This window comes from Crocodylus porosus, unplaced genomic scaffold (genome assembly GCF_001723895.1).
Source record: "Crocodylus porosus isolate Cpor-Errol unplaced genomic scaffold, CroPor_comp1, whole genome shotgun sequence".
NCBI lineage: Eukaryota > Metazoa > Chordata > Crocodylia > Crocodylidae > Crocodylus > Crocodylus porosus.
In genome coordinates, this window is record NW_017728915.1 from 6,804,530 (window position 1) to 6,817,530 (window position 13,001).

Sequence of the window (13,001 nt, forward strand, 5' to 3'; positions counted from 1 at the left end):
GGATGCATGACAGGGTGCGGTTGGCCTTCCTGACTGCATCCCCACACTGCCGGCCCATGTTCATCTTGGAGTCAGTGATGACTCCAAGATCCTTTTCCGCCTCTGTACTGACAAGAAGGGAGTTCCCCAACCTGTAGGTATGGTGCTGGTTCTTCTTCCCCAGGTGCATCACTTTGCACTTGTCGGTGTTGACAAGTCCTTCCAGCCCTAATGTCTATGAAATCATTTGGACACACTTCTAAATAGTACTTATTTTCTTTGGGGTTATTTTTGGAGGGTTTGTGGTTTTGGAAGGCTCCAAAGGCACATACATCTGCCTGCTCATCCTCTGGAGTATTTCAGAGGCATTTGAAGCCCTTCAAATATTACATCTGTTCACACCCTAAATAAACTGCTTGCCAGCTGGTGAGAAGCACTTTCAGCAAACAGGCTGAGTGTACTATTTGTGGGGGCAGTGGGCATTATCTATTGCACATATTCTGTTGCGTCTCTCTTCTTCTGTAGGTACTAAGCTAAGCAAACTTACCAGAGGGTGTTGGTCTCTGTGCCACATCTGATGCTCTGGGAGTAGGAAGGAAGCCTGGTGGTTCATGCCAGGGACTGGGAGTTAGAAACTATTGGTTAGTCTTGGGTCTGCAACTCGGACCCTAGTCAAGTCATTTGGCTTCGGTTTCTGGCCCATTGCTCTTTAGCTCACTAGTGCATAGAAGCCTCTTTAATATCTCTAAGGGGTATGGGGATCTTCTGATGAAAAGGGCAGAAGAAAAGCAAAATGTGTTACCCCTGGGGGTACTTATTGAGTAATATCCCTCCCTGCCCCAGCATGTTCTCAGCCCTTGGAGAATTGGGGGTCCTTTCCTGTTCTACATTGATGTGCAAAAGCCCAAGGATATGCCCAGCTGAGAATAGTGTGCTGGACTTTGGGAGGGAGAACCTGTTGGCCCTGCAGGTACAAAGAGGCTGAAGGTCTGAGTCCAGAGTACTTTTGAGGGTCCTTGTAGCTTTGCCAAGAAAGGCAGTATGGCTCCAGTCCACTATGCTTGGACCTATCTGGAGACATGAGCTCTGGCCTATTCTTCCAGTCTTTAGAATCAGTCTACCCATAATCTAGTTCAGGACAGTGGGTGGGTAGCACTGTGGGATGAAAGGGTGTGGAGTAACACAGGTCTGGTGCTTAGCCTGAGGATCTTGCTTGGGGGTGACTGTCATGGTGCATACAGTCTGCCTGTCTCCTCACCTCTCCTCTTTTGTGACCCCCTTTTAGATGACGTGCTGACTAAAGATGCGGGTGAGTGCGTGATCTGCCTGGAGGAGCTTCTGCAGGGGGACACGATAGCCAGGCTGCCCTGCCTGTGCATCTATCATAAAAGGTACAGCAGCAGGTACATGCCTGTCACCTGGGGAGCCAAGAGGTGGCATAGGGAAGAGGGTAGGAGGTCTCATTGGTGCCCCTCACCTCAGGAGAACAGTTGTTGTCAGGTCCTGTTTGTACCTGGGAATTGCTGAAAGATGGATCATGTCCAAGGGTGTGTGCTTCACTAACCTGCCTTCAAGCCCATTGCCAAGAATTCAGAGGATGGGCTTTGCCCCCAGCTCCACCTCTGGGTGGCCATCTGTTGCCCTCCCTATCCCTCTGGTTCCTTCTGCCAATAGGCACTAAACTCCACTCACCGCTCTGCCCCACATAGGTATTGTCAGGCTTAGTTTGTTCACAGCATTTTGGGGTCCTTGGAAAGACTATGCAGATGCTTCCCTGAAGCACCCTGAGCAGGTGGGGTACAGCCTGGGTTGGATACAGGAGTAGCTGCTGGAGGGGTAAGGAGACTGGCTAGGGGGATCGGTTCCTGCTGCTGGATGCTGGGGGCTTTGCTTGTTCTCATGGCTGGCCATTTGCTGGAACTACACACCCTTGTCATTGACTCTGCTAGCTTTATATAGGCCTGTCCCCCCAGTCCCTACGGGAGCTATATTCCCATCTGGTTGGGGATGTGCATGACCCTCCTATTGCCTGTAGACAGAAGACAGGTTTAACAGTCCCTGAAGGAGAAGGGCTTACTGGGGCTATGGGCCTTGTGTCTTCTTTGACTTGGAAGTAGCACTCAGTATGTGTTGTATTGCTAGCTGGAAATGACTGCCTTTCTCTTTGATCAAGGGCAATGTTTTGAGGTCTGTAAAGCAAATGGTCCTGTGTGCGTCACTTTGGGTGCCTTGGTGCCTCCAGGGTGGCTTCCTGGGTAGACAAGGCACCACACGTGCACCCATGAACGGTCAAACCCATGCAAAAGGCTTTCTCATCAATAACCCTAGTGTTAAGTAACCTCATCTTTTTTGCCTTCTCCTTGGCTGTTGAATAACTCACCATTATATTCATACACCTGTCACCCCCAAAATGCTCTTTGTTTATCTAGGAATAGCTTCAGCATCACAGAAATCTAGCTGCTTCTGGGGCTGGGCAGCATTGTTTAGTTGAATGGGAATATTCATCTCCATTTGAAGCTCCCAGGTGCTTTCAGGAGGCTAAAACTGAGGTCCCAAGGGTGATTTGCTAAAGGCATCAAGGGATCTGGACAGCAAGGGTACAGCACCTCAGCTTTACCTCTTGAATGACAGTGTCTCTACTGCCATTGTGCTGGTATGGCACTGATCTCAGTGGAAACCTATCCATTGAACAAGCAGCACTGTAGGTCTTCTTTGCAAGCTTCCAGTAAAAGTAGTGACAGGCCCTGCATAGCTTATGACAGTTGTTCTTGAATTTTTTTTTCTCAGACCACTTGAAAATTGCTGAGGGTCTCGGCAGACCACTTAAACTTTTTTTGTTCTACAAATCAAAGTACACAACTCATCTTTTAATATTAGTAGTCTTACGTTACAAGTACAGATCTTCTCGATTTGTTCCGCAACCTTTCTGAGGGCCACTTGAATGGAGCTTGCGGACCAATGGTGGTCCATGGACCACAGTTTGAGAGCCTGTGGCTTATGAGATCTGGTGGGCCTCCAGCACTGGTTAGTGTGGCTGGAAGACCACCTATAAGGATCTTGTTTGCTTCTCTCAAAGTGGAAGAGGACAGGGCACCTAACCCACATTGGGCAGGCCCTGGTAAGTAGCTGACCACTAGCAGAAGTGTGCTTCAGGGACTTGCATTTCTTGGTGAATGGAAGGCACTCTGCCAAGTGTGGTGAATATATTGCTTACTTACCGAGAACAAAGCAGCAGTACATGAGAGCTCTCTGAGGGCGAGTAAAGATCTAAGAAAACTCAGTGCCCTTAGGGAAGTACTCTTTGGTACTATCTTTTCTGTTAGTTATATACCACAGCGTCAGAGCTCATTCCAAACCTGATGGATTTATCTTCCGAGCCCTTCTGCAAGTAAGGTATTATCTTTGCTGTACAGCTGAAGAAATTGAGGCATGGATGAACTAAATGACTTTCCTAAGGTCATGCAGTTGTTGGTAGAGCAGGAAGTTGAATCTCAGCCTACTGGTGCCCTGTCTCCACTGTCTGTCCATGGCTGCTTCTCCAGCTGCTCCTGGCACTCATTAAAGCCATCAGGAGTGTCAGAGTGACTGGAAAGCTTCCATCAGGATCATGGGTACTTAGTGTGGCACTGGCATGCTAAGGGTACATTCCCCATTCCCATCTTCAAGCATATGGCATATAGCCCTTTTCTGTGCGCAGTAGGAATAATAATTCTGTGCCTGAGAATAATAAGGTGATTCCTTTCTGTTTCTGGTTTCATACTGGGTCCTTCTTTCAACCTAGCTGCTGACTTATGCTGCATGGATCAGGTGTCCAAGCTGTGCAGAAGGCATGTGCCTCTACATAAGCCCAGTAGCCTTGGCGGGGTGGGAGCGGGGTTTATATTTCACAGCCCAGTGAATCCTTCTGGTGGCTTAGCAGCCCGCAAGTGCCTGTTATGGCCAGGGAGAGCTTCTCTCCGCAGTGCAAGCTGCTCCTGTCTCTGCAGGACATCCTCTCTTCCTCTCCCCCTGCTTCCATGGCTGTTGTCATAATGTGACCTCTTATTGCCTAGCTTGGTCTGTTGCACCTCGGATCCCTTCACCATCCCCAGCACTCCCTGGGTGGCAGTATCCCCCAATACCTCTACTGATCTCTCTTGCTTTCAGCAAGATGTTCTGGCCTTTGACAGCCCTTTCCCGTGTGCTGCTCACAACCCTCTCTCCTTATGTGCCCTGCATAAGCCACAAGTGTCAGAGAAAGACAGTGTACATGGTTCAGAGCATCTGGGGCTACTCTCCTGTTCTTCCACCTGAATGAGGTTTAGACGAAGCAGCAAAATGCCCTCAGGAAAATTATGATATACATCTACTGTTAATTGCTTCTGTTCTAAAAGCCCTGGGATCCCCCGTTACAAACCGGAACTCACCTGAGCCAGATGCTTTGTGCACACAGAACAAAATGTCCCTACCCCAAAGACCTTGTTTTTGACCTACCTCACAGGCCCCTAAAATGTTATGACTTTCTCGTCCCATCTGTCTGGCTCTTCCAAGGCTAGAAACAAGCTAGTCTCCCTGTGAGGGTGGGAGCTCTCTCCTATGTGGCTTGCTTAGCATTCTCTCTTGTTTTTGTCCTGGGGCTGGGAGGGAGGGAATATGATATTGTGCATCTTTAAACTGAAGACCAGAGCTGTCCAAAACTGATAGTCGTGAAACTACTCGGTGGCTTGGAATTGCCAATAAGTTTTCTCTTTGTACATGCAGAGTTTTCAGCAATCAGTACAACTTCCTCTTGCCTTCCTTGGAGGGGTGAATCAGCAGCCTGGTATGGCATTGTGGCTGTAGGAATGCTGCCTTCCAGATTCAAATAGATAGTATTAGGCACTCCGTTTGGGGAAAATAAAAAGCCAACTGTACCTCTTCCTTATGTTGGGACAAGCCTGGTCATAGTGAGGCCTGCTGGACAGGCAGATGTACACCAGACCTTGCAGAAGAAGCCTTTGTCCAGATGTCCACTCTTCGTGTCTGGAAGTTATTGCTCTTGCTCTCTCGCTCTGAATGGATAGTTCTGGAATTAGAATACAACTCTGGAAATCTTATTTGGTGAAAGTGTGTGCGTGTGTGTGTGTGTTTGGGAGGCAGGGTCTGAGCCAAAAGAGCTGATTTTACATTCCTGTATCTAAAATTAAGTCTCTCCTCTCTTCTTTCTCCCTGTCTTCTTTCTCTCAGCTGTATAGATTCCTGGTTTGAAGTGAACAGATCTTGCCCAGAGCATCCTTCTGATTGACCTGCCAGGCATGCTTGCTGACTTCTCTCTAAGGTAAGTCTTCCTTTATAATATGAGGATCCTCAGCTCCCTTCTGTGTTGAAGGGGACATATAAGGGGATTTTAAGGAAGTTAGACCAACTAGTCTACCTGTAAGTGCCTATAAAGATACAGGAACAAAACTCCATTTGCTAAGTACTTAGAAAACAAGTAACTGACAAAATGGGTTTGTCAAGAACAAGTCATATTAAACCAAGCTAACTCCCTTTAGGACAGAATAATGAGCCTTATGGATAAGGAAAAATAGACAATACAATGCATGCTGTCCTGAGCGACACTTTCTTATACAAAGTAGAGGTGTGATCTAGAGGAAACTATTCTAACCACAATGGATTGGGGGAAAAAAAATACTCTAGTTACCAAAGGCTAACTCTTAACCTGGAAAGATATAGCAAATAGGGTTCCAGGGGAACTGGTCTTGGACCTTGTACTAGTCCATATTTTTATTAGTGACCCAAGTGATGCACTGGTGATTTATGTTTAGTCACTTTGCAGGTGGTACTGAACTGGGAGGGGCTGTGTGCACTCTGGAGAACAGGCTAGAATTCCAGATAACTTTGATATTTGACCTTCAAAAATAGTCTGAAATTAAATTAAATTCCATCAGGAGAAGTGCAGAGTGCTTGTGCACAAATACAAGAGGAGGAATGGCTGGCCAGGCAGCAGTTTGGTAGAGAAGTATCAGAGGGTAATACTAGATCTCAAACTGAATGAGTCAATCATGCCATATTGCGACCCCGCCCCTAATCTCCATCGTTAGAGGCTTTCAAGAGCAGGTTGGCTATATCAGGAATGGTTTTAGATGTAGTTGATCCTGCATTGGAGCAGGGGGAAAATTTAAATGCTCTTTTGAGGTCCCTTCCCTTCCTGCTTTTGCCTTTTGATAACAGGGGCCTTGGAGACGTCTGGAAGGTCTTGCACCCTCACAAAAAAGGCAGGAGCATGTTAACTCATTTAAAAAAAAAAAAAAAAAAATTCAAAGTGTTGGTGAATGGAACAAAAGAGATCATAATGAACAACAAAACAAATGTGTTGGGTCGACCAAGAATCTCTATTCCCCCCATCTCTGCTGCCAGGGTAGGAGTAGTGTTAAAAGGTTTCATACATTTCATAGACGTTGGGGCTGAAAGGGATCTGGGATGATCATCAAGTCCAGCCCCTGTCCCATTTGGCAGGAAGTCAGCTGGGGTCACAGGATCCCAGCAAGATAAGCATCCAAATTTCTCTTGAAGGCGTTCAATGTGGGTGCTTGAACCACCTCCGATGGGAAGCTATTTCAGACCGTGGGGGCTCGGACAATTTCAGACCTCGGGGGCTCGGACAGTAAAGAAACTCTTCCTTATGTCCAGCCTGAAACGGTCTTGCAGGAGTTTATAACCATTCAACCTCATCATCCCTTGAGGTGTTCTGGTGAACGCCCCTGATAAATTTATAGGTGACCATCAGATCGCCCCGAGCCTGTGCTTTTCCAGGCTAAAGAGTCCCATAGCTCTCAGCCTGTCATCATAAGGTCTGTTTTCCTGAGCTGAGTTTCAGTCTCTCTGGCTAGATTTAAAATCTCCCAGCCTCAGTATGAAAAGCAAATAGGATCATTGTTTTCTATCAATTCTTTAAAAAATTGGTGGTTTTAAAGTGCGCTTGTACTGGTTAAAATGACAGCATAAAAATAGCTGCTGCTTATAGCTCTCCCTGGGTATATCTGTCAGAGCTGCTGACTTTGGTACATGTTTATTTGTTCCTCTCCTATAGCTTGTCTGGTTCTGTGTAGCCCCCAAAGAAGCTGGATTCTGTTCTTCTTTGTTCTGTCAGCAACAGAATTGACCCACAAGTTTCAGTCAGTTGCACCTGTACAAATCTACTACTGCCTAATGACTGCACAAGTGTCATGAATGCAGAATCTCTTTCTGCTGATGTCCCAGAAGGGAAGATTCCAGCATGACTCTGCTCCCCTCCCTGGGCTGGCGAGATAAAATTTTGCTTTTCATTTGTAGAATGTGACAGTTCTCTATGGGGTGTTCAAGAAGGCAGAGCCAGGGCGCCCCTGCCCCTCCTCCCATTCTTACAGAGCAAAGCGGCACATGGACAATTCTCTGGGGTCATTTAGGATCACAGCAACTCTGTCAGATTAGAACAAGGACCATACATAGTTTCACATGAGCCAGGTTGAAAGAAGTTCAGAAAACCTAGCTATGAAATCAGTGACAGCAACATAAGCAAGGTCAGAAACACCTGTGCTAGGGGTTGACACACAGAGGCATTTTGCTCAGCGCTCATGTGGCCCTGTTTGACAAAGCCCTGGCTGGAATGATATACTTGGGGGTGGTCCTGCTTTGAGCAGGGGATTGGACTAGGTGACCTTCTGAGGTCCCTTCCAACCCTAATTTTCTATGATTTTATGATTATTCAGAAATTTACAGTATACATGAGCAAATCCCCTTGTTGAGCTGAATCAAACCAGCTGAGGTATTGGGACTGAGATCTTCTAGGCCAGTGATTCTCAGCTGGGGTGCCATGACTTGGGGTGCCTTGAGATACTTTCAAGGGGTGCAATGTTAGTGCTGTGAGGTGTGCAGTCACAATTCACAACATAAACTCAGAGATTTCAAATAGGAATCTATGGCTAAAAACAGTCTGACCTGTTGTGGGCTTTGAGATCTTTGCAACAGAAGAATGCTGTTACTTTTCTGTAGTCAAAAAAGAATGAAGAGATGGCATTTTCCAAGGGGTGCCTCAAGCCTATGGAGGGGTGCATAGAGTTTAGAAAGTTTGAGAACCACAGCTCTAGACTGATTTAAAACTCCCACTTCTTTTTTTAAACCTTAAACCTTATCTATGACATCAGTAGTTTACAACTCTCCCAGGTTAAACTTGAACTTTTATGGTCCCTTTTAGTTCAGTGGTGCATTTTCATCAGAAAGGTTGTATCTGTGGAATGGTGGGTGGAAACTAAATGTGTAGACAAGATGGTAAGGACCCCAGGTGTATTTTTTTTATCTGTAACTATCCCTGCATCTACACTTGATGAACAGCCATTGTGGGCTGTGTGGGTGCATTTAGACACATCAGTCCCTTAAGGCTGTGCTGGGATTGTAACACTGGGTTATCTTTCTCTTCACAGGGCACCTTGCTATACCTGCCATCCATCCTGTCCCCTTCCCACCTACCCCATCCAGAATTTTGGGCTGACTTTCTTTAATTCCTCAAAAATCAGAAACTTGAATCCACTTGAACATCATTTTTGTTTTATTTGGGGGTTTTTTGTTTCATTTTATTTTTGTTTTTTTTAACTTAAAGGAAAAATATATACAGGAGAGACAATATCGTAAAAACAGAGCTGCCTGCTCTCTGTACATTCACCTCCACAGCCAATGACACAGGGAGAGAAGAACTTAAAAAGCAAGGAAGAGAAAGTGGAAACAAATGCTGACTTGCAACTCTGAAATGAGGTTGTCATGATGTTTGGCTCTAGGGCAAAAGGAAAGCTGACCCACAGCAGAGCTGTTGAGGGACGACTGGCCAAACGGAGCACGATTTATTTATTACTATGAAAACCTAGACAAATGCCTGTATCCCAAGAGAGCACCTCCAAGGAGGGGCAGGACGAGCGAGTGCTGCAGCCGGGAGCCCCTCTCACTTTTGCACTGACTAAGGAATTTTTCCCTTTGAGGACACCAAACTGTAACTGGCAGAGTCTGACAAGAAGGAAAGGATCCCCACAGAGGAATGGGGCTGGTTCTCACGTTCAAGAGGCATTGTAGGTCTGTCTTTAAAGTGTTTACAAAAAAAATAGTGTTGACTGGTGTGTATTTCCTTTTTTTGTTTTGGGGGTTTTTGGCTTTTTTCTTCCCCAGTGATGTTTACAGACTGACTGCTCCGACTCGGCTACAACCACTCAGTGACTGAAGGTAGCCAGATACCACACAACTTTCTTCCTGTTTCCCTTCTGCTGTCATGACTCCTAGTTGCCAAAAGACACCATTGTCCACTGCCCTTGTTTCTTTTGATCAGTCTCCACTTAACCTTCCTCTCCTATTTTGTGTGTGTGTATAAGGGGGGAAGTTGCATTACAGTTTGAAAGCTCTAAGATCACAAGTGTCCTGCAAAGACGCCTATCCTTTTTATTAGACCCATGTGGATTTTTTTTCCAGGAAAAAAATTTTTATTAAAGCAACACCCCCCACACACATGCGCTGTGGAGGAGCGCAGAGGTGGGGGGAATGTTTTAGCCATTGCGTCCCCTGCAGGAAGGGTTTCTGTATTTATATATTAAAATTAAAACTTTTAAAAAAAAGTTCAAAGCTTGGGGGGAAAAGGTTTCTTCATTAGTCAAGGTGTTTTGATATGGTATTAAAATAATGTTCAATAAAATATTCACTGTTATTTTATTTCAATGGCACCTTCTTAGTGAAGTACTGCAGAGTGTGTGCTGGAGGCAACCTTTGCTCTGTGGCCAGGTAAGTGAGTCTAGAGGGATGGATGATCTTGCATGGGGATGGGCCAAGCTAACTTGAGCTGCCGAGTCACACGAGGTGCACTGCCCTTGCTGAGGAACTAGGTTGAATGTTTTCAAGGGTGTAGTACAGTGCAGTGGATGTGGAAGAGGACTGTATCTTCCCATTGCCCACACAACCCACTACCTCTTCTGTGGTGACCTTGGTAGCAAACATGGAGGCCAGACAGGACTTGGCCGGCAGGATTTACTCCCTTCTCAGAGTTTGGAACCAGGTCTCCAGCAGGGGGTTCTTCTCCTCAGCCTTGCAGGGCTGGCTGTAGGGTCCATGTCATGCTCTTTGCTCCAAGCACTTCCTCCTGTTCTTTCCTTGCAACTCTTAGGATAGGCTTAGACCTGAGCTGCCCACACCCCAAACCTGTTGCCAGATCTCTCCTGTCATACGTAGTGTACCCAAGCAGGAGCCCACTGGGCCTATGGCCAAGCAGTGGGAAACCAATTGTACCTTGTTTCCAACTACTGACTCTGCCCTTATTCCTCCTGTTGGGCCTGTCTGGCTTTGTTCCTTGGGCTAGAGCTAAGGCCAAAAGGAAAAGACCTGCTGCCTAGCCATCTGGAAAGTGACAGAAATCAATGTATGCTCTAGCTTGGATTCAGAGAAACCCAAGTTCTTCCCTAGCTGCGCAGAGCTTCCAGCTATTTTTGGTTCTCCCTTCCATTCTGCCCCATCCCACACTGGATCTCCAGCTGCTTTAGCCAGACTGTGCCCCCCTGCAGAATGGAGACTAGAGGAAGACGAATCTCCATGAAGATATGGTACCTGTGCATCACTGTTAGAGCCACCACTTTCCAATGACCACTTGGTGGGTGTCCCCCTCTAGATTCCCACTGGTCAAGGAGGGTGGGGGAGGCTGAGTGATTGTGCCTACACAGATCCTCTCCCAGATCTTTCTCAAGAAGGACGACAGACTGATCCAGGTGAGTGCTACAGCCACTGGCTTCTGGGACACAGCTGAAATCGTGTCCTGTGCATGCAGGCCTAACCATCATCATCAGCCAGGGCTCCATAGGGTGCAGCTCTAGACTCTTATTGATGCCTACTTGCACATTGTAGAGCCTTCTCTGCCCGTCAGTCCCACAGCACTTGATAGAGCTGCCTCGGCCCCATCATCTGGCATTTGTTGAACCTAGTAGGTCCCCCTTAGGTGCACTGCTGTTCTTCTTGACCCAAGGGGCAGCTTTGACCCTGAGCCAATGCCTGTTGATTTCTGTTAAATAGCCAGCCCAGCCTGCAGGGAAACCAGGGGAAGAGTAAGAGGCTCCACTTCAACCTGGCTGCTCCAGAGCAATATCCTACAGAGCCTGTTCTGCTCTTGCTGGCAGGGATCTGTTTGCAATCATTGCTAGAGCCCCAAATTCTACATAATTGCCTTCCTCCTACTCTGAGCAGTCTCAACTGAGTGCCTGTCCTGGCACCTAGCATGAATGGAGTCATGTTAACCATGTGGGTCCTTTTCTTTTACTGGCCATGCATGTCTTCTTTCGACCCCTCCATGTGCTCTTGTTCAGTCCCTCCTGTCCTGCCCCTGGCTCTCACTGTGGAGAAGTGGGTACAGAGACTGTGTCTAAATGACACCTATCCTGTGAGCTGCAGTTATTTTTCAGCCCTGTCTCTAGAGGCAGACTCCAGGGGTGAAAATCCTGGTACAGCTCAGGGCTGGGGCCCTCCTGCCTTAGAAAGGGACTGTATGATGCTCCTGTGATGACAATGGCTCAACAGCTGACCCTATACTGGCAACCCATCCTTGCTAGCATTGCTCTGTTTGGTGGGTCTTGGGGTCACAGGTGCCGCAGTCTTGCCAGATGACTGGAGCTGGGAGAAGGCATGCTCAGCCCCTCCTCCTCTTGGGCTGGAGTGCTCTGTGTCCCACTGGCAGTGGGAGGCACACTGGCAGCAGTTTGCTGGCACCTGTACTGTGCTGTGGTTTAACTGCTCACACCTCTGGAGGGCTGTCAGGATAGGAGCTCAGCACTCCTTGTCCTGGTTCTGTTGGGGCAGAGCTGGGGGAGGAATGGGTGCTATCCTGGGGGGTGGTGACAGATGCTGTGATTGTGATGTGGGTGCTGCTCATGCCTGGTACTGCCCATGGTGCTGGGAGCAGCGACCCACAAGCATGTGCACAGTGAGCTGTATGCAGGGCCCAGCCAAATGGCTGGTACATGGCAAAGCTGGCTCCAGCTCTGCCTAGCATCTTCCTCTGTTTACTGACTGAGCAGGGCACCTTTGCTGCTGCAGGGGAGATCCCCAGCAAGTCATGGTCTGTCTGTTGCTAAGGCAGATTGTTAGCTCTTTGGGGGCTAGGCAGAAGGCCGAGTCTAAGTATACACATCCCTGGCCCACAACTTTCTCCTTCCCACAGAGCAGCTTTGGCTCCTGGAAAGGAGCCACCAGTCCCAGGCTGCAGCTGTTGGGGCTGGGAGAGGGGAGGAAATGCACCTTTAGAGACTGGCACTCTGGATGCTGCAGAGTAATCTGTGCTGGATGAACACCTCTTGGCTGAGCTCCTTATGCTGAGCTCCTTATGCTGAGCTGCTTCTACCTCCCCACACTTAACTCAGCCTCAATCCTTTGCTTGGAGGAGCTTTTGCTTTCTTCCTTTGACCTCCTTCCTGGCCTGACATGGGAGCATTCTGGAGGTGAAGGCCCTGAGCTGTCCAGCCCCTACGTGCATAGTGAAGCCATGCAAGGCAGATCTGTCCCTGTACAAATAGAGCCATGGGCCAAGGCAGAGCCAGGGCACTACATGGGTGGAAGGCATCAGCCTTGCTGTGCTGGAGCAGGGCCCCACTGGCAGAGTTAGCCCATGGTTGGCATCATGACCCTGAGACTCACCAAGCAGAGCAGCACCGGCACAGGTTGGGAGATGTGGGCACTGCCTGCCTGAGGCCTGCTACCATGGCTCCCATGGGATGTTGAGTGCAATGCATGGGGCAAAGGCTTGGCATCATTCAACTTCTGCACTCCTTCCCCTTTCCCCCTTCCCCGCAACCACTGCTCTGTGACAGCAGCCTCTTGGTCCCCTTCATGTTAGGCTGCCCTTTCCCACACTTCCCTTAAATGTGGAGCAACCTCTCAGCCAGTGAAGCCCTCCCAGAGCTAAGTACAGCAGAGCTCATGCTCACATGGACATGGTTCTGCAGCCTGCCATGCCCAAGTCCTCACTATTTGCCCCCGGCTGGGGGTCTGACAACTGCTGGGGCAGAGCTCTT

General features: G+C 48.1%; 1 protein-coding gene across 1 annotated transcript in view; it reads left to right on the forward strand.

The window, feature by feature from the left end:
- The window catches only part of ZNRF1 (zinc and ring finger 1), a 94,783-nt gene extending 85,117 nt beyond the window's left edge, over nt 1-9,666 (forward strand). The window contains exons 3-5 of the mRNA XM_019535617.1: nt 1,265-1,370; nt 5,185-5,275; nt 8,576-9,666. Coding sequence (XP_019391162.1) covers nt 1,265-1,370; nt 5,185-5,242 — 164 coding nt within the window. The 3' untranslated portion in view covers nt 5,243-5,275; nt 8,576-9,666. The remainder of the gene's footprint in view (nt 1-1,264; nt 1,371-5,184; nt 5,276-8,575) is intronic.
- The last annotated feature ends 3,335 nt before the right edge of the window (nt 9,667-13,001 follow it).